This window comes from Dermacentor andersoni, chromosome 3, assembly GCF_023375885.2.
Source record: "Dermacentor andersoni chromosome 3, qqDerAnde1_hic_scaffold, whole genome shotgun sequence".
NCBI lineage: Eukaryota > Metazoa > Arthropoda > Arachnida > Ixodida > Ixodidae > Dermacentor > Dermacentor andersoni.
This window is the reverse complement of record NC_092816.1, coordinates 207,854,545-207,880,851: the sequence shown is the minus strand read 5'-3', so window position 1 is coordinate 207,880,851 and position 26,307 is coordinate 207,854,545. Positions and strand designations below refer to the sequence as shown.

General features: G+C 45.5%; 1 protein-coding gene across 1 annotated transcript in view; it reads right to left on the bottom strand.

Annotated features, from left to right (window-relative positions):
• Positions 1 to 26,307, bottom strand: part of Pink1 (PTEN-induced putative kinase 1) — a 97,262-nt gene that overhangs the window by 11,805 nt on the left and 59,150 nt on the right. The window contains exons 6-7 of the mRNA XM_050172668.3: positions 14,249 to 14,418; positions 13,847 to 13,971 (exon numbers count right to left, since the gene is read on the bottom strand). Of these exons, the coding sequence (XP_050028625.2) occupies positions 13,847 to 13,971; positions 14,249 to 14,418 (295 nt within the window). The remainder of the gene's footprint in view (positions 1 to 13,846; positions 13,972 to 14,248; positions 14,419 to 26,307) is intronic.

Sequence of the window (26,307 nt, the reverse complement as noted above, 5' to 3'; positions counted from 1 at the left end):
TGTTGGAATTGGTAAAGTACTGCATAAGTGAGCTTCACTTCAAGTACGTCCTACTATGGAATGTCCAAACGGACCCTCTCGAGAGTCATTTTGGACAGTACCGGCAGATGGCTGGTGGGCAGTACCACGTATCTGTTCGACAACTCTGTGAAACAGAGGGCAGAATTTGCCTTCATATTGCCCTCCCAAGGATGAGCACTGATGACCCCAGAGGCATTGTAGAAACACTGTCAGAGATGTAGGCACCTCCTTTAGTGTTCATGTTGGCAACAGTGACCTTGACGCGCTTAGAGCACGAATGCCAGTTATTGGTTATGTTGGTGGGTATTGTGGGCATGCTATAATGAGTACTAAAGTGTGAAAGCTGCCGAGGGCACTTGGTTGTTACTGGAAATGAGACCGAAATGGATGAAGACACCCATTCCTTCATCGGACAACTGGACCGAGGTGGCCTCCAATTTCCCTCTGCCCTTGTGATTACAGTAGTCATGTACACGGAGGTTGTAATTACAAAGCTTGTGACACAAAGTGCCTGCACACAGTTTCTCCATGGGCCCAACTAAAGGAGCGTCATTCGGCAACTGACTCTAGACTCTCTGCTGAGGCTTGAGGATATCGATGCATGTGAAAATGGACACCCCTACGAGCTGCTTGTCGCACTCGTTGCAAACTATGCAGCAAAAATAATGCTGAACAACTTGTGCAAACAAAGGAATGATCATCTAAATATTAGGAAATAACAGAGGGCAAAAAACCGAAAAGCTCAAATCTTTCTTGAAAAGTAATTTTCCGTACCTTGTACTCAGCACATTTAATTGTGTTAAATTGCACTGCGGGTATTTTATTGCAGTTTTCTGATGTGATTTCTTCAGCCAACTTCTGTCTGTTGCAGTACAATGAGCCTTCTTTTGTTTGTGTCGTGCATATTTTCTATCCTAGATTTAAACGGCATTTCGCTGTCTCGTAACTTGAAATTGTAGTGCTTTCGGCATCTCAATGCAATATGTTTCTTTTTTTCTCATTGAACTAAACCTCAGACATTTCTTGCTGTGGTTGGTGAATGACTTATTTGTGATAACTTGTGGCTGTGTGTGCTTTTCTTGTGCAGAGTGCATACAGAGATATTGTGTAATTTGGTTTGTGCATTGCGATTTCTAGTGGATGCCTCTACCTGTAGCAGTGCAATAAGTGGTTCTTTGTGTCACTTATTTATTCTACTATAGTGCACAATTTGGCTACCAGTGTGTTTAACTGTTAGAGGTTTTTTCATGTCTTCGACTCTGAAATGCAATGTGTTCTGTTTGATGCCTTTGAAGTGCAGTATTTTTCAATCTGATAAATGAGTGAAACAATATTTTTGTCTAACCTACAATTAAAATGGCAGTATGGTTTTCGTGTTCTAACTTTTGGCATGGCTTTGGCATTGCAGTGTGTGATTTTCTGCTTTCTGTCATTATACTGAGGCTTCTAATGCGCACATTAAAAACAAATGGCTATGTTCGGGTATTGTATGAATGAATGTTTGATGTTTAATGGCACAAGGGCCAAGTATGGCCAAAGAGCCCCATGCCCGTGGTAATGAGTTCGCAGTGTAGTTATGAGTTCTATGAAGTCGGTGTGATGTGGCTGTAAAGGCGCCATAAAAATAGTCACTGTAAAGTGTGTAATATCTGCATAATAAGATTATGGTGAGGACATATGAGGTGTACTATGAACATTAAGATGCATTTCAAAAGAATGATGCTATGTATACAATATATAAGATTCTAAAATTGGCTAGAGCGCTGATGCCCCCTTATAGCCCTTGAAACACAAGCGCCTGGAGGCATGTGCTATGCAAAACAATTATTGCAGCGGAACGAGGATGCTCCATGAATTTAATGGACTTATTTAATTTAACTAATTATTAATTAAATATTTAATCATTTTATTTTATTTAATGGACCGAGGACTGCTTTGGTGTCAAATAGTGGTTCTTGGCCAAGAAACATAGCTGGGTGAAGAGGGATGCAATAACAGTATGCCAGTAGAAAATATTCCTTTCTCTCAGCTTCGGCCTCCCGACACGCCAGGAGGACGTGGAGGATGGTCAGCCACTCCCTGCATCTACCACAGGTTGGAGGTTCATTTCCAGTAAGTAGAAAATTATGAGTGCCAAAGGTGTATGCTATTCTGAGACGACAGAACAGGACATCTGTTTGCCATGATTTTGTTGAGGAGGGCCAAGAACCTAACTGTAGCTTTATACAGTGCAGTTTATTATTTATTTCTGCGTCCCACACGCGTTGCCAGTGGTTTCGAAGTTTCCTTCGTAAGAAGGGTTTTAGATCTGTGACAGGGACTGCAGCAGTAGGGTTAACAGCTTGCGATGCGATGGACGTGGCCATCTCATCCACCAGAATGTTACCCTCGATGCTCCTATGGCCAGGCACCCAGCATATAATGATATGGTGGTTGGATATGTACGCTTTACACAAGACGGAGTAGAGTTCTTTAAATACAGGATTTTTGTGTATATAGAGTGACATCAGGGCCTTCACGAAGCTTAGGGAGTCTGTATATATAGCTGCTTTCAGAAGTTTTTATTTTCTTATATGCTTCACAGCAGACAATAGTGCATAGGCCTCAGCTGTGGAGATACTTGTTTCGGGATGTAGTACATCGGATTCCAAGAAGGATGGGCCAACGGCTGCATAGGACAACCCGGCATTTGACTTCGAAGCGTCTGTGTAGAACTACGTGCAGGAATGCTTTTGCTGGAGTTCTAGGAAATGCATTCGAATTTCGATCTCTGGTGCATGCTTTGTAACTTCTACAAAGGATGTCTAGGGTTTGACGAAAACTCGTCTGGCGAGGAAAGAACATGGCTGAATAAACATACACTCGCCAACTGAAAGAATTAAAAATACAGATTGATGTTTCGGCGCCCAATACGGGTGCCTTGTTCATGAGTGCCTTGTTCAGTGAACAAGGCACCTGTATTGGGCGCCGAAACGTCAATCTGTATTCTAGAAAGGATATGTCACATTCTACCACCAGCCACTCCCAAAGTGGTAGCAGCTTGGTTGGATGCATTAAGCAAAGCTCGGGGAGTGGGTCATGCATTTCATCACTAAGCTCCCTCACATGCAGCGAGAAAGGCTGTCCTACAGAGGGACGATTATGGAAAAGTGAAGCACACGTCATATCGTTAGCGGTATTAAAACATGGATGTTGACGTTTGGAGTGCATTTTCAGGAAATATGTGAGGCTGATGCAAGTTCTCTGCATATGGAGTGACCACTCATTTGATTCTGCATATAAGCTTTCAATAGGGCTTGTCCTGAAAGCGCCAGTGGCTACGCAGATACCTAGATGGTGGACAGTATCTAGAATCTTTAGTGTGCTTGGAACGGCAGAGTTATATACGGCAGCACCATAGTCCAATCGTGATCGACTTAGGCTCTGATAAACATTTATCAGACACTTCCTGCCGCTACCCTATGTTGTGTGGGATAAAATTTTAAGTAAGTTCATTGTCCTTAGACATTTTTCTTTAAGATATTTAATGAGTGGAACGAAAGTGAGCGTATAGTCAAGTATAATACATAGAAATTTATGTTCTTTGTTGATAGGTATTTGATGTCCACACAGTTGAACACAAGGATCTGGAACCAAATCTCTCTTTCTTGTAAAAAGAACGCAAGAACTTTTGTGGGGGTTGATTTTAAATATGTTTTTGTCTATCCACTTGGACACCTTGTTTAAGCCCTGCTGTACCTGTTTCTCGCATACTGCGAGGTTACAGGATTTGAAGCCGATTTGAATGTCGTCCACGTAGACGGAATAAGAAATGGTAGGTGGTAATGAAGCACTAAGCGTGTACAACTTCACAATAAAGAGCGCGCAACTAAGCACACCTCCCTGGGGTACACCAGTTTTTTGTGTAAAAGGTCGCAACAATACATTGCCGATTTTCATGCGGAAGGTACGATTTAACAAAAAGCTTTCAATTATTTTCAGCATATTTCCACAGATGCTCATTCCCGACAAGTCGTCCTCAAGATCCGTAACGCCATGTTGTGTCATATGCCTTCTCTATATCGAGGAATATCGATAGGAAAAACTGTTTATGTACAAACGCATCGTGGATATATCCTTCAATGTGCACAAGATGATCTGTTGTTGACCGCCCTTCTCTGAAGCCACACTGATAGGGATCAAGTATATTGTTGAGTTCCAAGGAAATGTATGAGTCTGCGATTAATCATTTTTTCAAAAAGCTTACACAGGCAGCTTGTAAGAGTTATCGGGCGATAACTTGCCACCATGGACGGGTCTTTCCCCTGCTTCAAAACAGGGACCACAGTCGCTTCTTTCCATGTGTGCGGAAGGTATCCAGCAGCCCAAATAGTGTTGAAGAGTGCGAGCAGTGTAACTTGTGTGTCAGTGTGTGTGTTTTTGATCATGTCATACATGACTCAGTCAAGTCCTGGTGCAGTGCTCTTGCATGAGATCAAGGCAGCTCTCAAATCGGCAATACTCAATGGCCGGTTATACACTTCGACGTGTCTGCATTCACGTACGAATGGCTTAAGTTCTTCTGTTTCTTTGTATTTAAGGAAAGATTGAGAATAGTGGATTGAGCTCGATACACGCTCAAATTGTTCCCCAAGAGAGTCTGCCTGGTCTTGCAAGGTATTCCCTTGGTCGATCACCAGAGGCAACGGAGGGGTTTGTTGCCCTTTTAGCTTTCTTAAGCCATTCCACACTTTTGCCTCCTGCATGTCTGAATTAATGCCGAAAAGGAACCTCACCCAACTTTCTTTCTTTGCCTGACGTTGTGTCCGCCTCCCTTGTGATTTAATTTCTTTAAACTGAGTTAGATTTTCGGCATTAGGCGATCTGCGCAATACACCCCATGCCTTCTTCTGTCTCTTTCGTGCCTCTCTACTGCCTTCGTTCCACCAGGGAACACGTCTTGTAAGTGAACCACCATTCGTCTGCGGGACAAACTTTTCGGCTGCATCAATAATAAAAGCGGTAACATATGCAACAGCATCATATATAGTAAAATCATTTATAAAATATTGTGGTAAGTAAGATGATTCTTTAAAATGCTCCCAATCCGCCAATGCTAATTTCCATCGAAGAATATGCAGAGGGTTCTCATGCAGAGTTATCAGGTTTAAAGTTACAGCAAAGTGGTCACTTCCATACAATTTATTGATCATGGACCATTCTAGGTGAGGCAGAAGAGAAGAAGAATCAACTGGTATATCTATCGCTGAATACGCATTGTCTTGGACACGGTAATACGTCAGCTCTTTCTTATTAAACAGGCAGGCACTATAGGTCAGAAGAAAATTTTTAATGAATCGACCTCTCGCGTCGCATTGCGGATCGCCACACATTGTGTTGTGGGCATTAAAATCTCCCACGAGTATGCAGGGGTCTGGAAGCTGATTAATTAGGTTATAGAAATCGGTTTTTCTCAGATGATAGTTAGGCGGTATGTATATAGAACACACAGTCACCGGTTTGTTAAAAAGGGTTGCCCGAACTGACATTGCTTCAAGGGGCATCTGGAGGGCGACCTGCTGACAAGCTACAGACTTGTCCACGACTATTACAACACCACCGGAGGCATTAGCCTCGTTGCGGTCTTTACGATAGATTATGTACTGACGTAAACTGACATTGCCTCAAGGGGCGTCTGGAGGGCGACCTGTTGACAAGCTACTGACTTGTCCGCGACTATTGCAACACCACCAGAGCCTTGTTGCGGTCTTTACGATAGATTATGTACTGACGTAGAGTTGAGTTGAGTTGAGTTAAACTTAATGGCACATAAGCAGCTTAGGCTATCATGCGCCAAACACTAGGCATAGACTCTTTAAAAAGTTGGGACGCCTCAGTGAGTCCTTGTCTGGGCAAGAGCATGAAGAGCCCCAACAAATTAACTAACGACCTCGGCCTTCTTCTCAGGGATGAGAACGTAGATGAGGTGTTCTGTAATATGTAGTTAAGCACTCTGCGAGGTTTCAAAGTTTTATGAGAACTCCTGCTTCATTTAAAAAGCTAAAAACACATGATACATCAAGAAGCGCATCTTCTTATATGTTCTTATGTTGTGGTCCTAAGTTTGTCTCTTGTAAACATAAAGCCAGAGGAGAAAATGAGTTTAAGATATCTTTTATGTCGCAGTAGTTCCTAATAAGTCCCAGACAATTCCAACGTATCAGGAACGCCATGTTTAATTATTTTGTAGGGATGTGGCTAAAAAATAATTAGGTTCCTCGTGTTTGGGGACCCATTATTGGGATTTTTTTCTTTTTTCTTTCTTTCGAATGAGTTGAGCCTCCGCAGTTGCGGGGGCGGACTGTCACTTGTCTCCATGGCCTCTCCTGAGGCGCTGGAGCTCCGCGACACCGCGGGTGTGTGTGCTTCAGGCCTCTCCCGTTGGGGAGAAACCTTTTGGGCGGCCGACTTGAGGGCCGGCAGGCCCTGATTTGTAGGTGGCAGGGCAGCTTGTGCTGTCTCTGCCTGGGGTGTGGGTGGCTCTGCTGGAGGCCCGGTGACCATGGCCTCAGCAGACACCGAAGGTTGGTGTGGCACTACGCCCCGTCGCACCACATCGGCGAAGTTACTTCTTCCATTGAAGGAGAATGTGTTTGTTAGCGCGATACGCCTTCTTGCTTCTTTGAATGAAATGTTTTCTTTGGTTTTCAACGTGATGATTTCTTTTTCTTTTTGCCAGGACGGACACGCCCTGGAATACGCGGCATGTTATCCTTCACAGTTTATGCAGTGCGCTGCACTGTTACAGTTTTCAGTAGCATGTTCTTTTGAAGCAAATTTTTCGCAAGTTTTGCGGCCCCGGAAACTCTGTGAGCCATGGCTGAACCTCTGACAATTGAAGCATCTGCGGGGGTTGGGAATGTAGGGCCTTACATTTATTTTCAAGTAGCCGACTTCTATTTGTTCGGGGAGTGTGTTGCTGTTGAATGTGAGGATCAGGTGTTTCGTGTCGATTTCTTTGTTGTCCTTCCGGATTTTGATCTGGTGAACGTTTATGACATCTTGGTCGGTGAGTCCTTCAAGCATTTCTTGTTCTGTTAATTGTACAAAGTTGATTTCTGATATTACATCGCGGACAGTGTTGAGGGATCGGTGGGATGTAACGGAGACAGGGATGTCTCCAATGGACGCAAGGTTTTACAGTTTGGTGTATTGCACATTGTCTCGAAGCTCGAGCAGCAAATCGCCACTAGACATTTTTTTACAGCTTGTAGCCAGAGCCGAGGGCTTCTATCAACAACTTGGATACTGTGAAAGGGGACAAGATTCTTGCTGGCTTTTCTAGTACTTCACTATGTATTACACGGTATTTTGGGAAGGTTACTTTTCTTTTCTGGAAAAATTCAGTTGCTTCGGTCCGCCCTCTTTTATAAGAGGGGCGATCATATTGGGGGACAGGAGGAGCCATACAAATATTGTGTTGTTCAGCCACGGTGCCAGCCGCCCACCATGGAGCCCAACAAGGGGACGCGAGAGGAACATGCAAACAAGTCCTGTGCATGCCAGCTGTACATCGAGATTAGAACCTAATACGACATAACCAAGGTAGGTTAGCCACACAAGGTTAACCCTTGCCACCTACGAAAAATTGAAGTGAATAGAAGATACAAGAAGACAGGACAGGTGTGAAAGAAGAGGGTACAGAAAAAGCGTGTGGAGGGAGAAGACAGGAAAAGGTGACTGCCGATTTCCCCCGGGTGGGTCAGTCTGGGGGTGCCGTCTACGTGAAGCCGAGGCCAAAGAGGTGTGTTGCCTCCGCCAGGGGGCCTTAAAGGTCCGAACACCCGGCACTGGCTCAACACCCAGGATCCCCCTTTCCCCGGACACGGCTAAGCTGCACACAGCTGCACGCAGGAGGGTCCAACCCTCGTGTGCTCGGGTACGTGGTGTCGCTACACACCAAACGCCTGCTGACGCAGACACCCCTGTGGGGTGTACTGACGTAGAAAGTTTGTCTGTGTGGGTTTCAGATGTGTCTCTTGAACACACAGCAACCTTAGATTATGTTTGTGCAGTACTTCTCTAATGTCATTGAGGTTATGTAGACGTCCTCGTACATTCCACTGTAGTATTTTTGTTTCCATTATGATAAATGTGTTGGGTGCTGTGTGTTTAAGAGATTGAGATTAGTTCATGGGCCCTTTGAAGGCGCCATGATGCGAGTTTTGTCTTTTTTTGAGCGATTGAGAGAGCCTTGCTGCTCCTTAGGCGCTGGTGGCACCGTCTTGCTGGTGGCTGTGTACATCGCCTTTTGCAAAGGGCTGGACACACGCTCTTCCGAATGCTTTGTTGGATGTGAAGGTCTCGGAACGTTGGACGAGACCTTTGAGACCACCTGCCCAGAGGTGGATGGGCCCTTCTGCTGGGTTGACGGAGCAGCGCTAGCTGCAACCGCCGCGGGGGCAGATGGCGTAACTGCCGACTCACTGCTTGTGGGTCGGACAGCCGCCAGAAGCCATTGTGTCGCTGCCCCCTGATGCGTCACATCGGCAAAGCTGTTCTTAGGCAGGTATGACATCCACCTACGTGCCTCCTTGAAAGATATATATTTTCTTTGACTGTGATCGCGACAATTTCGTTTTTCCAAGATGGGCACAAGCATGAGTACGCAGCGTGCTCCCTATCACAATTTACACAATGCAAAGAGTTCTCACAAGCTTCAGAAGTGTGTTCATGGGCACTGCATTTCGCACATCCATGGTAGTGTGTATAAGCGCGACTGGACGAGGACGAAGAAAGAAACAGATACACTGTTTCTTTCTTCGTCCTCGTCCAGTCGCGCTTATACACACTACCATGGATTCTAACCAACTAGCCCGCCAACGTGTTTTAACCAATTTCGCTCATGTTTGGCGGCCTCTGCAGCTCTGAGAACTGTGCCCTAAATGCTGGCATTTGAAACCTCTTAAGAAATTTGGCACATATGGCCTAACACGGAGCTTGATGTACCCAACCTCGATTGACTTGGGCAGGACACTTGAACCAAAGGTGATTATTAGGTGCTTTGTCTGAATCTCTTTGCCATCCGGCCTCATCTTAATTCTTCTGACATTGATCATATTTTGCTCACTGAGGCCCTCCAGGAGTCTCGCTTCAGTCAGCTCAAGCAAATCATCGTCCGACACAACACCGCAGGTGGTATTCATTGTACGGTGCAGGGTTACTGTTATGTGGGTCTCCTCAAATGACACTAGTTTCGGTAGTTTCTCATATTGCTTCTGATCGCGGAGCTCCAAGAGGAGGTCACTACTTGCCATCCTCGACGCCTTGTAACCTGGACCAAAAACATCAGTCAAGGACTTTGAAATAAGGAACGGTGATATGGTTCGCACTGGTTTGTCTGACTTTTCAGAGTGAATAACATGGAAGCGGGGGAATTTCTGGATTTGGCGTCTGAAAAACTGAAAGACATCTTCGGTGTGCCCTCGTTTCTAAGGGCGATTTGGAAGTAGGGGGAAAGAAGTTTCCATGAAAAAACATAATTCGGCAACAGTGTCGACCGCCCACCATGGAGCCCAACGAGGGGACGTGGCAGAGCTTGCGTACAAGTCTGCACGACGCCAGTTGTACGCCGTCATTATAACCAAATATGGTGTACCCAAGGTAGGATAGCCACACAAGGTTAATCCTTGCCGTCAAGGAGAAAGGAAGTAAATAGAAGAGGGATCCCCTCCTGGAGGGATCCCCCCTCCACGATCCCCCTTTCCCCGGACACAGCTAAGCCCCTCAGGGCTACACGTGGGAAGGTCCAACCCTCGTGTGCTCGGGTACGTGGTGTCGCAACACACCAAACGTCTGCTGACACAGATGCCCCTGCGGGGTATTTTCGGGTATTGTTACTGTGCGTGCCTCTTATCAGTGCAATTGACTTCTTGTGGCTGCCAGTTATGATCTTATAGTACACAGTATTAAAGGCAACATGTGTCTATATTACAGCGAAATATCGTTTGCTGTCAACCATTTCAGCCGCGAACATTGTGTAGTGGTAAATATGTTTACAGACAGTGTCTGCTGTGATCAATAAATATGTATAATTCCCTTAATAGTACTAATTATTACAATAACCTGATAAATCGTGCGAACCTGGCAGTCGAGGAACCTGTATGTGACATCAATTCTCGTGAGGCGAGTGTGTAGCAAGCGCTCGCGGCCCTCCCAGCCGGTGCACAGCGAAGTCGTCGACATCACATCACGTGACGCGCAGGCCTGAAAGATATTCAGGGGGTAATGGCCAGGCATGGCCAATGCCTCCGTTGCAGGTTGGTTGTCTCCCTCTCTCAAGATATTCAAAATAAAAACTCGAACAAGGTGCTGCATGCTTTTATTTATCTTTTCTTTATTTTTTTCATATTACGTCTTGGAGGCTATACACTTTCTCTACGAAGTGTTCTGCTGAAAAGCGGCATCAGGTAATGTTTAAAATATAGCAGCCATGACATTTATTGGCGCTCACAGTGCCAAAAAGCATAGCCTTTGAGATTCGTGGCTGTTACTCAAAGGAAAGCATCGCTGGGGTACGTGTTTGGACAGTGCAGCTACGAAAGTACAACGCAGTCCGACGTCGGAACTAGTTGTGGTGCATTTCGCAAGTGCACTTTAGAGTGCAGCTCTTGTTCCTGCAGCGAGCGTCGACGGCACAAAGGCGTGTGTCACAGTCCGACGTTTCCGCCGCGCGTTGTTGCGGCCAGTCGTGCTACGTCACTTGCACTGCGCCAGCGGAAATGCTGTCCCCTCTAGACTTCGACGCACGCGCTGTCGGCATGCGTAGAGCATGCATAGAGCGATCCCCCAACGTGTGCACTGCTTCAAACGGTTGTCTTCGACTGTCGGCGCGATGAATGTGTGGATGGAGCAAAAGCCATCTCAACGTCGGGCCCGTCAGACTGCATTGACCGTGTTCGTTTACATTGGCTTCGCCAGTGCTTCGAACTATAGACGTTGTTGCCTCGCCAACGTGACGTAGCGTGTGTGTGCGTGCGCGCCACGCACGCTTGGACTATATACACACTTTCACCGAGCCATTCTTTTTCTCCAACTTTCATTTGTTCGAATTTTGTATAATTTGAATTTTTGTAACATCCCGACGGAATTCGAATGAATGAGCTTTTACTGTAACATTTAACTTTAGTGAACAAACATTTATTACCTTACTTATTCAATAAGATGCCAATGAAAAGGTTGTGGAATACGTCAAGAAATGAGCGATAACAACTTATATAGCAAATAGGTCTCGTGTGGTCCTTTTTTTCTGACAAAAACAGGAAAAGCCTGCAAACATTTTTTTAATCCACATGACAATGCGTCCCCGCACCTGTAACATAAGTGGCCTAAGACGTAAACGTCATCATTGCATTGTGTATATTATATGAACGTGCAAACGTGGGTCAGAATCTTGGTAACGGTTCAGAGAGGGTAGCGTTACAAGATTGCGCTACTGCCCGTGTGACAGGGACCGAAGATGTACGCCAAAAACTGCTGATGCAGTGAGAAAAAGGCACAGCCGCTTGTTCCCAGTGCCATTGTTTCATAGGGTTGGCGTAGAGGTTGATGCAATCTTTGGTGTGCAGAAGCGTTGTCACAGTCACAACCTTTCTTTCTTCATTATCTTTATTTATTTTAAGGCTCTCTTGTTAAAAAAGGTCTTCACGAATCCAAGGTTGTTTCAAATGCTGTTATTGGTCATTTGTCAATGTCATCCACAACCTTTTCAATGACATCTCATAAATTCGGTAAATAAGCACAGTACGAGATGACTAAAAACTCATAAATACAGCAAAAACTTATTGCCAGCAATATTTTGTCTAAAGAACACTTTACTTCCAACACCAAAAGTATGCACACAAATACATTATACAGTAAGAGATCAAGAAAAGTGCATAGCGAAATTTATGGCTATCAGTATGCTGTCTCGAAAACACGTTTCATCAGAAGAAGAAACAGCTGAGCAGTTAGCCTGAGAAGAGGCACTACGCGTGGCCATACCTACATCACAGCTGTGCATGTATGCCCCAGTGTATGGGAATGTGTGAACGGCAACCAAAAGGGGGAACCACAACCGAAGGCAAAACAGCAAAAAACTCATCTCTCAACTTTAGTCACGCTATGCCACCGGAAATGCTGGCAACGCATATACAACGTTAGCAAGGCACACACAATTGAAACGAACTCTAAGGATGGCACCGGTTTCAAGATACAGTCGCCGACCGATAATTTGGATGCCAATAAGTTGGACATGCTCGGTAATTCGAACAGCTTTGCGGCACCACCAATGGCCCCATAGACTTAATGTGTAAAGACAAGCGATATTTCAGACAGCCGCCAGCTCTACATTCGATTATCTGGACTCTAACCGTGGCTATAGCGTACGCCGACTCTGCCGCTATGATCTCCTTTGGCAACCTCAACAAAGCATCAAGTATGGCGTCAGAGATTACACATTACACGGTAATCCCCGAGACATTGCCTTGGTTGCAGCACTACGCCTTGGATATTTAACTGCAAATGCCAATCTTGGAGGCTTTGCCTGAATTATAGGTTGCATCAACATCGCGATCATCATATGCTATTCCGGCAACCCCGTGCATGGCCTGCTCCTGCCATTCTGTTTGAGTTTACTTTTTGGACAGCGTTCCACTATTCTGTGCTTGTTTGTATAGTTTGCATTTCAGACAGCTCTCTGCTGGCTCCAAGAAGTCTTTCTCATGAATTTATCGACAGGCCTCGCAGCTCGACTTGGAATGAGTCTTGAGTCACAGCCCAAATGGCTCCACAAATGAAGATCCTGAACCTGCCACCGACAACAACATGCTCAAATGTGGACATCACTGATAACCTGCTAGGCTGCGGTGTGCCGATTTCTGCTACCGTTACATTTGAAGACTTTGCAGATGTCGACAGCACGGTGTTGTCGTGTGCCGAACTGAATGATGACGAAATAATTGAGCAAGTTCTCCCACCGTCAAACAGCGGCTAACTCGGATGATGATGATGTGCCGTGTGCTCCGGAGCCTTCACATGCAGACTCAAGCATTTGCAGTCCTTGCATTGGCATACAGCAACAGCACAGAACTTGCAGAAATACAGACATACTTTGCTGCACATAAGCGGAAGTGCGTGCAGCAACGAATAGACCACTTATTCCTTGCACATGGGCCTTAATATGTAAATAAAATTATATTTTTTGGATGCATCTGTTTTTCCGGACATGCGATAGTTCGCACTTATTTATGTTCCCCGTGGAGTACAAATTATCGGTCATCGACCGTATGCATTGTTGAACTTGTCATAAAAATGCGCGGTTGTTCCAGGGGGTTTGGAATAAAGAAGATAGCTGACACCATAGCCTAGCCCTGCTGTGGCTTTCACGCTTTCCCAGCATTTAATTTACTGCTTAAACATTTATGCCTGCACACATTTCTTTTTTCCTTCCTCTCTAGCTCAAACATTTTATAAAGAGCTGTTTAGCTCCTGCTTCTATAACCATCACAATACCTAGATTACATAGACACCATGCAGATGATCAACATTCCCGCATTCTTGAAAGCAAAAACCTTTGGTTTCCATGCTTCCGGTCTCCTTGCATATCTACTCAGCAACAACATGCCATGCTTGAACCTACCCTTTTAACTAAACGTAGGCCCAAGAATACAAGCTTTTTTTAGCTTGCACGTTTCGTTAACAAAGAATTTTGATTCAGGCTGTCTCCCCTGCTATCCTTTACTTGAAGCACAACACTTCAGTGGCGCAAAGCCAGTTTGCTCGAAGCATTTACAAAGACAACACTTGCCTCGGGGGGCATGAGAGCTGGGTTGCCGCCCCGGTTGACCTCGGGCGAGACAAAGTGAAGTCGCAGGTTGGTGTCGGCAAGGCAGCTGCCGAAGTCTGACAGGACCAGCTTCGGACATGATGTACCTGCAGTACATTTATCCAGCTGTACATATGCACGACAGCAGCCATTTAGTTTTATATATTCATGAAGAAAGGTCTTCAACGCTTTTTTGCAGCGTAACAGCACAGAAAATTAGTTTAAAGCTAGTCTAATAGGCTTCTCACTGTTGATCTACAATCTAAACTTTTTGTAAAGGTCGAGGCTGCAGGAGCGTTCCATGCTTGCCTGTCGTGATACAAGCAATGGGACCATTGACATGCCGCATGACCAGACACACAGCATCCAGAAACGACCACCTACCCCTAGAAAGGTCAAGTAGCAGGTTGTCAGCCTTGAGATCACGGTGGGCCACGCCGTGCTGTCTTAGGTGGCAGACAGCCTCAAGCAGTTGGCACAGCAGGCTCAGCCGTACCTGGGGATCCTTGCCAGCTGCCCCAGTCCGCAGGTACTCTGCCAGGCTGCAGTGGTACCTGAGGGCCAGGATAAACAGCCATTCGAACAGCTCTCAAATAAAATCAATCAATTGATTAAATAACTTTATTTACACCAAAACAATAAATTTACAGTGAAAAGAAAAAGGTGACCGGGAAACAAAACCTGCCTAATCGCAGCTCGACAGAGCCCCAACATCCCCATCAGCAGTGAAAACAGGGCACAGCACTCACCTTTGGCATAACAAACTATAAGAAAAATAAGCAAACATAGAAATGTGATCTCAAACAATTGTTCCACACTCACAGATTTGTGCCACAATGGACACATTGGCCAACACACGTGTACAAGGAATATGACAACTTCTACACATTTCTTGGAAAAATGTGCTGTGCACAGTGGAATGCAGGAATGCACTTTAAGACATGTGCACAACACAAAAATAACAAACAAAATAAAATACGAAGTGCAACAAAACACTAATACAAAAGAAGACACATTTTAATTTTCACAAAAATAACGCTCGTTCTTTTTCTTGTAAGGAATGAAATGTCTGTTTGTAGCGAGTCATATTAGTCCGATATTGTTAGTGTGGTATGTCGAATGCAGTGCGCTCCGTACTGTGCGCGTGAAAGTGGAACGTGCCAAGGTGGTTGACATCAGAAATGATAGGAAAACAGCGTTTCGCTCAAGGTGTGTGCAAGGTTGAGAAATGTATGTGATTTGCCGAGTGGTGCCTTCTTGCAAGAGCATGGTAGTTTGTAATTGTATAAATCTGATATTTTAACAATGTTATGTTTTTTTAACGATCTTATGTTTTTCTGGAAAGAGGGGCAGTGTGTTCTAGAAAGGAAGCATCTGAAATTACAAGGAAAAAGTTGAAAAAAGAAATGAAATTTGCTTTTAATCTTGGTGGCACTTCACATCTAACATGACTTCTGTTGACTGAAACAAATTTTAAAAAATGTGGCAAAACTGTTAGTAGGGTTGCTGCAAGCGAGAGCTGTGCAGTGAAAGTTGACAGCAAGAAGAAGCACAATAAAACTAGAAAATAGAGGTCGAGTATTTTTTCCACACAAATCAGTTGAAAACTGCCCCCTTGACTAACATGGCAGCCATTGTCACAATTGTACTTTTCGTCTGGCCACTATGGAATAAGAAATAAAAAACGGAGAAATTGTCGCTAGTATTTTTGTTGCTGCTGCGAATGTGCAAACGTGTGCCTTTATTGTCTAAAAGTGCAAAATTAGCAGGTCTCAGCTTGACTTTAGTTCCACATTCGAATATAGAGTTTGCAGATGTGAACGGGAGCACGGTGGTACTGTACCGTTAGGTTGTGAAACGGTGAAATCATGGTGAGTGCAACTGCAGTAAGCACTGGGCTAGTCGCTGTTCCATCTTGTTAGACAGCACAAGTCATACATGGTGTGCTTTGGCTTGTTTCACGCTGTTTAACAAGGTGAGTGCAACTCTGTTTACTTTCTCTGAAAACTTTGTTTTTTGGCCACTATGTTGTTCATGCTGAACTTGACAACACCGTGGTGGAATTTATTCGCAAGCATCATGCGCTAAAACTATTCTCCACTGGGACAGTTTACCAGCATGGAAGTGAAGTCTTGTCGGTTATTATATCGTGCAAACACAGCACAAGAAACCTAAAGCTGCAATGAAAGGAAGCTAGAGCATCAGAACGAGTGAATGTCCAGCAGTCATGCGAGGACTCTTGTTCCGCTACAGCAATTTCTGGCGTGCATCTTGGGTGCCTAGTGTGTACTGCTCAGTGCCTAATCAGAGCATTGCACTTTCCTAGTCCTGCATACCAAATGCTTTGGACATCACCAGTGATCTGTTGTGGGATGTCGTAAGCGACTAGCGGCCATCTCTAGACAAGAATCGCCACAGTTCACGTGCAGTTTTCATTTATGGTGACGAATGGGCACCTAAGTTGAATAAACTGTGTTCCCTTAGTTAACCAAATTGAATAACTAAAAAAAAAAAATCTTATTCACCTTGAAGTCAAGGTCAACCCATATTCTGCATCGACCAAATTTTGGTATTTACAGTAGACAGAACAAAAAAAAGTTCGTCTGGCCCCAGTGATAACATAACCTCACAATCACTATGGATTGCCTATGGAAATTAGGTGCAAAAGTGCTGTGGTGAGCTGGCTCATGAGTCATGGCGCTCGGATGATTGCTTTACCTTTCCAGCCGTGAAATGTTCTGCAAATTGTTAAAAGCATTTCAAGGTCCCTTCAACGTGTCTCAGAACTTGAGATAATGAAACCTCCAATAATAAATGCACTGGAAGACGGCGCTCATAATGCCACACCATCTCGGCATGCCCACTCACAGATTACAGTCAAACTCTTTTATAACGAACTCTATAGTTTCGTGAAAAGTGGCAATTGTATACATAGCTTTTTATATATGGGCTCACCTTTACAAATGGGCAAAAATTAACCGCGCTGAATTTGGCGTCAGCGGTTACAGTCCAACTTTTTCATTTTCCTGTGCTGCCCTCTGCCATATGCTGCTGGAAACATTTTGGAAAGGTACCGAGGCTTTCGCCGGTTGATTTGTGCATCTGTACCTATGTTTGAGCATGCATTGGTTGTGCGTTTCATTGATCGCAAATAATTATTGATGGCTTCTTAAGGGCAGCATGTTGTTCCTGGAAGCCATCACCAACAAAGCACTCACCGACTGCTAGGTGAGCAGATGATGATGATGATGAATGTGGTGTTTTGTGGCGCAAGGGCCAATTATGGCCAAAGAGCGCCAGGCCGGTGCTAACGAGTTAGCAATGGAGCTATGAATAACGAAAGGCAGATGCTACAGTGGCTGTATAGGGGCCTAAAAACAGTTGCTCTAAAGTACATAAAACTTACAGAAGATAAAATTATGCCAATGATTAATGGGCTGCACAATGAACACGAAATACACATTGTAAGATAATGATCAGATAGTGACATATCTCACAGAGAAACGTTTTGCAATAAGCACTACTGCCTTAACAGAGCCCTTGGGATGCAAGGGCCTGGAGGCATGTGCTTTCCAATACAACCATCACAGCGGCATCCTCTAAAAAGAGGATGTGCTATGAATTTATGGGGCTAAAAACTTGCAAGTCTACATCTTTAAGGAAAGCTGTGACTGCTGTGGTGTCAAAGAACGCTTCTTCACCAAGAAACATTGCTGGATGGAGAGGGGTGTGCTGACGATATACAAGAGGAAAATGTCTCTTTCTCTCAGCTTCGGATTCCCGACACTGCAGTAGTACGTGGAGAACGGTCAGCCTCTCACCACATCTACCACACGTTGGAGGCTCATTTCCTGTCAGTAAAAAATTGTGGGTGCCATAGGTGTGTCCTATCCTGAGTCGACAGAATAGGACATCAGTACGTCGTGTTTTCGTTTTCGGGGGCCAGAAACCTAACTTTGGCTTAATCAAGTGAAGCTTATTGTTAGTTTCAATGTCCCATAAGCGTTGCCAGTGGCTTCGCAGATTCTTCCGCAAGAGAGGCTTCAGATCTGTAACAGGTACAGCAGCCGTAGGAATAATTGCTCGCGAGGTGAGTGATGTAGCCATTTCGTCAGCTAGTACATTCCCCTCGATGCCTCTATGGCCAGGTATCCAGCATATAATGACATGCTGATCAGACATATACGCTCTACAGAGAATGGAGTATAGCTCAGTAAGTACAAGGTTTTTGTGTTTACAGAGTGACTTCAATGCTTTTACGACGCTTAATGAGTCTGTGAATATAATTGTCTTTTGAAGATTTGATTTTCTTATATGTTTCACAGCCGACAATAGTGCGTGGGCCTCAGCCATAAATATACTTGTTTCAGTGTGCAGTACACCGGATTCAGAGAAAGATGGACCAATGGCTGCATAGGACACCCCGGCATGCGACTTAGAAGCGTCAGTGTAAAACTCTGTGCACGAGTACTTGTACTGTAGTTCTAAGAAGTGCATTTTAATATGTGTCTCTGGCGCATGTTTAGTGATCTCTACAAAGGATGTGTCACACTCTATCAGCTGCCATTGCCATGGTGGCAACAGTTTCGCTGGAGACATAAGACAATATTCAAGCACCGGAACACCCATTTCCTCACTAAGGTTCCTTGCACGCAAAGAGAACGGTCTTCTCGCTGCAGGTCGGTTATTGAAGAGCATGGCATCGGTCATATCGTTTACGCATGAATAAGAGGGGTGTTCAGGGTTTGAAATTACTTTGAGGAAATATGTAAAACTGCTATATGATCTCTGAAGATGGAGTGACCATACATTTGCTTCTGCATAAAGGCTTTGTACGGGGCTTGTCCTGAAGGCTCCGGTCGCGAGGCGGATTCCTAAATGATGGACAGGATCCAGCATCTTTAAAGCACTTGGTGTAGCGGACTGATATACTATAGCGCCGTAGTCAAGACGTGAGCCAACAAGACACCTATACAAGTTCAAAAGACACTTCCTGTCACTGCCCCATGTTGTACTTGATAGAAGTTTCAATAGGTTCATTGTCTTGAGGCACTTAGCCTTCAAGTATTTGATATGCGGGATGAATGTCAGTTTAGAGTCTAATATAATGCCGAGAAACTTTTGCTCGGCGCGTACCGGTAATCTGCTACCAGACAGCTCAATAGCAGGACATGATACTATTCCTCTCTTATTCGTGAAAAGGACGCATGTACTTTTCTGTGGGCTCAATCTAAAACCGTTTTCTTCAGCCCATTTTGCCACTTTATTTAGGGCATGCTGGACATGTCGTTCGCAGATAGTTAAATTGCACGATTTGAAACCAAGCTGCACATCATCTACATATACAGAGTATGACATTGTTCGTGGGATAGCCATGCCCAAAGAATTTATTTTCACAATAAAGAGTGTGCAGCTTAGCACACCGCCTTGTGGAACCCCAGTTTCCTGGGTGAAAGACCTTGACAAGGCATGGCCCACCCTTACACGAAATGTGCGGTGAGAAAGGTAACTTTCAATTATACTTAACATACTCCCGCGGATACCCATAGCGGAAAGGTCTCGAATAATGCCGAAGCGCCATGTGGTGTCGTACGCTTTCTCCAAATCAAGAAATACGGAGAGAAAAAACTGTTTGTGTATGAAGGCATCCCTTATATTTGCCTCAATGCGGACAAGGTGATCTACGGTCGATCTGCCTTCCCTGAAACCGCACTGGTGAGGATCTAGTAGTCCATTGCTCTCAAGGATATAGATTAGGCGTCGGTTTATCATCTTTTCAAAGAGCTTGCAGAAACAGCTTGTCAAAGCGATAGGTCTATAACTACAAGGTACGGACGGGTCCTTACCTTGTTTGAGTATGGGTACTATTATAGCTTCTTTCCAAGAAGATGGAATATATCCAGCGGCCCACATGAGATTAAAAAGTGAGAGGAGTGCTTTCTGTGTTTCAGGGTGCAGATACTTGACCATTTCATATATGATACGGTCACCACCTGGTGCTGAGCTGTTACAACAAGCAAGAGAATTTTTGAGCTCAGCTAAACTAAACGGGCGGTTGTACTCTTCATAATGGCCACATTTCCGATCAAGGGGCTGTCGCTCTGCACGTTCTTTGAACTTGAGGAATGATTGCGTGTAATGAGATGCACTGGAGATATAGGCAAAGTGTTCACCCAGGCAGTCTGCCTGGTCTTCCAGGCCATCTCCTTGGGTACTTAATAAGGGCAGGGGGTTCGTCTCCTGGCCTTTTAGTTTATTTACCCTATTCCACACCTTTGCCTCGTCTTTGTAAGAATTTATCCCTGATATGTACCGCTCCCAGCTCTCTCTCTTTGCACGTCGACGTGTTCTCCTGCCTTGTGATTTGACCTGTTTAAAGTTAATAAGATTTTCAGCTGTTGGAGAATTGCGAAGCAATCCCCAAGCTTTGTTTTGATTTTTGCGTGCTTCTCGGCATTCGTCATTCCACCAAGGGATGCGGCGTTTCTTTACCAGTCCGTTAAATTGTTTAATGCATTTTGTTGCAGCGTCAATAATAAAACCAGTTAGGTATGCCACAGCATCGTCTATATTAAAATCAGAAATGTCATCCTCGCCTAAATATGTGAGTTCTCGAAACAGTTCCCAGTTTGCTGCTTCGACGTTCCATCGAGGGAAATGGGGCGAGCATGTATCTGGTTTTGTTAGATTTAATGTAATTGGGAAGTGGTCACTCCCATAGGGGTTCTTGAGAACAGACCACTCCAGGTACGGAAATAGTGAGCTGGAAGCTATGCTTAAGTCAATGGACGAGTACGTTTGATGTGTAACATTGTAGTACGTTGGTTCTTTTTTATTCAATAAACATGCACCTGAGGAAAATAGAAAGTTTTCTATCAGGCGTCCACGTGCATCGGAACGCGTGTCGCCCCACAGGGGGCTATGTGCATTTAAATCACCAACGACTATATATGGTGGAGGAAGTTCATCGATGAAGCTTTCAAAGTCTGTTTTAGTTAGGTGACAAGATGGGGAGACGTAAATCGAACTAACCGTTATTAGCTTACCAAATAGCACAGCTCGTACTGCAACTGCCTCGAGGGGGGTCCGGAGACTTAATTGCTTACATGCAACACCCTGATCGACTATTATGGCTACACCCCCCGAGGAGGTGAGTGCATCATCGCGGTCTTTGCGAAAAGTGGCATATTGCCTTAGAAAGTTAGCCTGCGTTAGTTTTAGGTGTGTCTCCTGAACACACAGCAACTTGGGATTGTGTTTGCGTAGGAGTTCTCTAATGTCGTCGAGGTTATGGAGAAGTCCTCTCACATTCCATTGTAGTATTTGTGTATCCATTATGCTATATGTTTAGGGTGCTGTGTGTTTAAGAGACTGAGGTTAGCTCACGGGCCTTTTTCAGGCGCCGTGACGGGAGTTTTGTCTCTTTTGGAGCGGTCGAGAGTACCTCGCCGCTCCTTAGGCGCTGGTGGCGCCGTCTGGCTGGTCGTTGTGTCCATCGCCTCTTGCGAGGCGCTGGACACGCACTCTTCCGAGCGCTTTGTTTGACGAGAAGGCCTCGGCACGTTGGACGAGGCCTTTTGGGGCACCTGCCCGGAGGTGGATGGCCCCTTCTGCTGGAGTGACGGAACAGCGCTAGCTGCAACCGCCGCGGGGGCAGGTGGCATAACTGCCGACTCACTGATTGTGGGTCGGACAGCTGCCGGAAGCCGTTGTGGCGCTGCCCCCTGACGCACCACCTCGGCAAAGCTGTTTGGCAGGTTGGACACCCGCCTACGCGCTTCTTTGAATGAGAGGTTCTCCTTTACTTTAATTGCTACGATTTCTTTCTCTTTTTTCCAGGATGGACAAGACCGCGAGTATGCCGCGTGGTCCCCATCGCAGTTTACACAGTGTAGAGGTTTATCACAGGATTCAGTGGGGTGTTCGTGTGCACTGCACTTAGCACAGGTCAATCGGCCTCGGCAGTTTTGCGAGCTGTGGCCGAATCTTTGGCACTTGAAGCAACGGAGAGGGTTAGGAATGTACTGCCTTACTCGGATCTTAATATAACCTGCTTCAATTGTTTCTGGTAATACACTGGAGCCAAACGTGAGAATTAGGTGTTTGGTATCGATTTCTTTCCCGTCGCGCCTGATTCTAATTCGTTTTACGTTGATAATATTTTGGTCCTTCCATTCTTCCAAAAGTTCAGCCTCGGTCAGGTTCATTAGGTCGTCCTCAGAGATCACACCACGGATGGTGTTCATGGTGCGGTGTGGGGTTACTGAAACAGGATTGTCCCCAATAGACACTAGGTTACTTAGTTTTTGGTACTGGGTTTTGTCATGCAGTTCTAAGAGGAGGTCGCCACTTGCTAGCCTAGATGCATTATAGCCTGGGCCAATTGTTTGCGTTAGACATTTGGAAACCAGGAAAGGCGAGATCATTCTCGTTGTCTGTCCAGGTTTTTCAGAATGGATGACTTGATAGCGGGGAAAGTTTTCAGTGTGTCGGCCAAAAAATTTAAATACTTCTTCGGTGCGCCCTCGCTTCTGAGGGCGATCAGGGAGTTTTGGAAAGGAATAGTCCATAAGGGAATGTTCAGTTTTCGGCAGTAACGGCAGCCGCCCACCATGGAGCCCAACAAGGGGACGCCACAGGTCTTATAAAGAAACAAGTCCTGCGGACGCCAACTGTACGTTTCCGCTATAACCAGATATGTACAACCAAGGTTGATTGCAGCACACATGGTTAACCCTTGCTGCCGGGAAGAGCGGAAGTAAAAAAGAAATGAAGAGAAGACAGGAAAGATCAAAAGTTAGAGAGAAAGACGAAGATTGGAGAGCAGGACAGGAAAAGGCAACTACCGATTTCCCCCGGGTGGGTCAGTCCGGGGGTGCCGTCTACGTGAAGCAGAGGCCAAAGAGGTGTGTTGCCTCCGCCGAGGGGCCTTAAAGGTCCGAACACCCGGCATCGGCTCAACCCCCAGGATCCCCCTTTCCCCGGACACGGCTAAGCCGCGCACGGCTACACGCGGGAGGGTCCGACCCTCGTGTGCTCGGGTACGTGGTGTCGCAACACACCAAACGCCTGCTTGCGCAGACGCCCCTGCGGGGTAGGTGAGCAGGCCTGAGTGTGCAGTTGGGCAAACAGTGCAGCCATCTGCTGACATGGCTGCCTTGGAGTTTGTCATCGCTCATTTCTGCACTTGTAGCTTTCTGTTTGTATTCTTTTTACACATTCTTTCAACATTTTACGTAATCAAGAAGTCTTCGAGCACAGCCTTCACGTTGGATTTCCCAAAGAGGTGCACCTGCTTACATCGACATCTACAGCAACTGATCATGGTTAAAGTAAAACATGGGGAAAAGGTGCACCACTGATAGGAAATAATGTTAAAACGTAGAAAGGATAAGAAAAGAGCAGACTGGGTGAGGGAACAAACGCGAGTTAATGACATCTTAGTTGAAATCAAGAAAAAGAAATGGGCATGGGCAGGACACATAATGAGGAGGGAAGACAACCGATGGTCGTTAAGGGTTACGGACTGGATTCCAAGGGAAGGGAAGCGTAGCAGGGGACGGCAGAAAGTTAGGTGGGCGGATGAAATTAAGAAGTTTGCAGGGACGACATGGCCACAATTAGTACATGACCGGGGTTGTTGGAGAAGTATGGGAGAGGCCTTTGCCCTGCAGTGGGCGCAACCAAGCTGATGATGATGATGATGTAGCAAAACATACATATGTGTGCATATGAGCCATGTTGTTCCACCCTGAGACGAGTCAATATGAGCGGCCGAGCCACTTAAACGATGACGACCGTGATCCAGACACATATGTTACGGGCTGTCAATTTATTACTGATTCTCATTTTTCTTTAACTTCTACAGTTTGTGCGTGCTACAAAGCATTACCAAACAAAACTGCACTCGCATAAGCCCTCGCTTATAGGCTGTACTGTTCTCTCAGGAAAATGTGGATGCCATCACTGACACCGTAGCTATAACTGATGGTTGTTTATGCTGCTGTACCGAATGCACCATCTCTTGTTTGCCGTTTGATTCAGAGGTAAACAGTGCATCTCTGGAATTAAGAAATGTGTCAGCATAACACGTACAGACCCACCCATCTGTGCAGCGAATGTGACCGGCAGCCTACGGGAATGGTGACGTACAGATGTTGGCACAGCGCTGTGTCGCCACTTGGCGATTATTGTGTACGCGACGGGTGAGGTGTAGTAGTTAATTACAAATCGCTAAGGCCAGAACTGAAGTATAAAAGCAGTTTACTTCATCCGAACAGCTTATATTTCAGTTCAGGTCTACCGATAGTGGGTCCACAAACTCGACGGCACCGGCCTAACCTTCGCCGAACAGGATCATCATTGGCTCATACTTCATGCGCACAGCTTGAGAGGGTGGAAACTTGTGCACTTAAACTTCGAAGGCATGTTTGACTCATTTTGACAGTGATTAATTATAAATACCAGCGAAGCCGCTGCAGCTATCGCATTGTCGGTTCGATGGCCGATCGCGCGGGGTTCGGACGAACGATGGTTGACACTGCGATTTTATCGGTACCATATGTCGCAAGGAAATCTCGTCGCAGTACAACTCGCATTCATCGGTTGCGTCATTGTAGGCCTGGTATGATAAGATGGTCTCAGCGACATACTGCGCCGAATAGTCAGTCAATCATTGGCACAAGTGTTTTGTCGGTCTCGGATTGACCCACTGTTACTGTGCCTGAAACGAGTATGTGAAGTCAGGCACGTGCCAGCTGCCACCACCAGCAAGTGAGGGCCGATACTGCAAGAAGGCTTCGTCGGCAACGTGATGTTTTTAAGTTTCCTCCAAGTGTAACGCCGGGGTTTTTCTTTAAGTTTGCTAGCCATCAATGAAAGACGGTAAGTACTTGGCTCACGGTGAAGTCCGGACTCAGACGAAGCCCTGGTTGCTTTCTGTTTTAAAGTGGAATTACAGTTTTACACTACGCACGTTTTTAGCACCACACCGACATTGAGATACCAGTAGAGTTTCAATGCAGTACACGGCACGAGTGTTTACAGCAGTGCGCATTTGAGCGCCTTTTTTTTTTTTTTTTTTTTAGAAACTTTCGTCCGAAATCTGGCCACCCGGACATACACGCGACCCTTCAACATCTAAAACATTTTACGACTAATTTGCTAGGGCAGGCTGCATGCACCATGAAAAAGGCAGATTCAGTAGCACTTTGGTGCGAAAACAGATTTTCAGCATGACTTTTGTTCTTGGTGCATTCCCGTACCTAGCTGTAAACTTCTGTTAGAAACGTCCATCTAAAGAACGAAATGCAGCGGCGTACATTTTGAAACTGCAAGTGCAGCCGGCATTTTTATTTGAGAGCTCGTGATATATTTTACTGCCAGCGGGACATGACTGTATTCTGCACAAGCGAGCGAAGTGTCCTAGATGGCCAGGAGCACAAACGTCAGAAACTATTGTGGCATTTCGCCGTTCTGCATAGGTCTCGGACATCATGGTCTCTGCATTACGACTGCACGTCGGCCATGCACGAGCTGCAAAATTACGTTATCCATGTCGCCCCGAGCAAAAAAAAAAGAGAAGTTCGAAAGTGAGAACATCATCGTGAACCATTAACGGCATCGAAAAAGTGCAAACGAAGTGCCATCAGATTGTGATCTCCTGGGGCAAAGTAACTACCGAGCCTTTACGACATTGCATGGCAGCAGGGCGTGGTGCATCGTTCTCTCTGACTTGGGCTGTATCAACAGGAACGCTTGAGCAGCAGCTGTTCCAGTAATGAAAGGACATAGATGGTTGTTCCAAAATGGGCTTAATGCACGTGCTGCCGCATGGACAATTGCGCACAAACGATAGTGACGCCGTCGTGGCATCCACGATCGCACCTACAACCGTGTCATGCTGTTTATGCTGGCAGAACTATGTGCAGCGGTCAGTCACTCATCTCAAAGACCGCATCAACGTCGCGGTTGGACTGGAGCGGGACATGCGCACAGTTTGGTTGCGATTCTGTGCTTTGGTACTTCACGTGTGGTTTCTTTTTACCGTGACCGGGTTCGAAGTGCTCATTGTAACAGCACAACGATTTAAATAATGTTCGTTGCATCTGGAAGCAGTTTCAATAGGCACGGTCGGAAAACCGTAAATGCACTGAAATGTGGTCGTTACAACCGAGTTTGACTGTAGCATATTTGAAACTTGGTGTATGGGCTGCATATGTGCTCAGCCGCGCCGACAGCCATGTGCAGCGACCATTGCAGGTAAGTTCTCCGTTGAATTAGCTTCCTTTTAATTCGAACTTCTTTTAATTCGAACAAATTTTCTGGCCGTTTCGAGTTCGAATTACCGAGATGCGACTGTATTCCATTATTCTACCAAAATTCAGATTGGCCTGCTCCAAACTGCTTCAAAATCAAATTTTATCTGCTCTAAATTGCTCCAA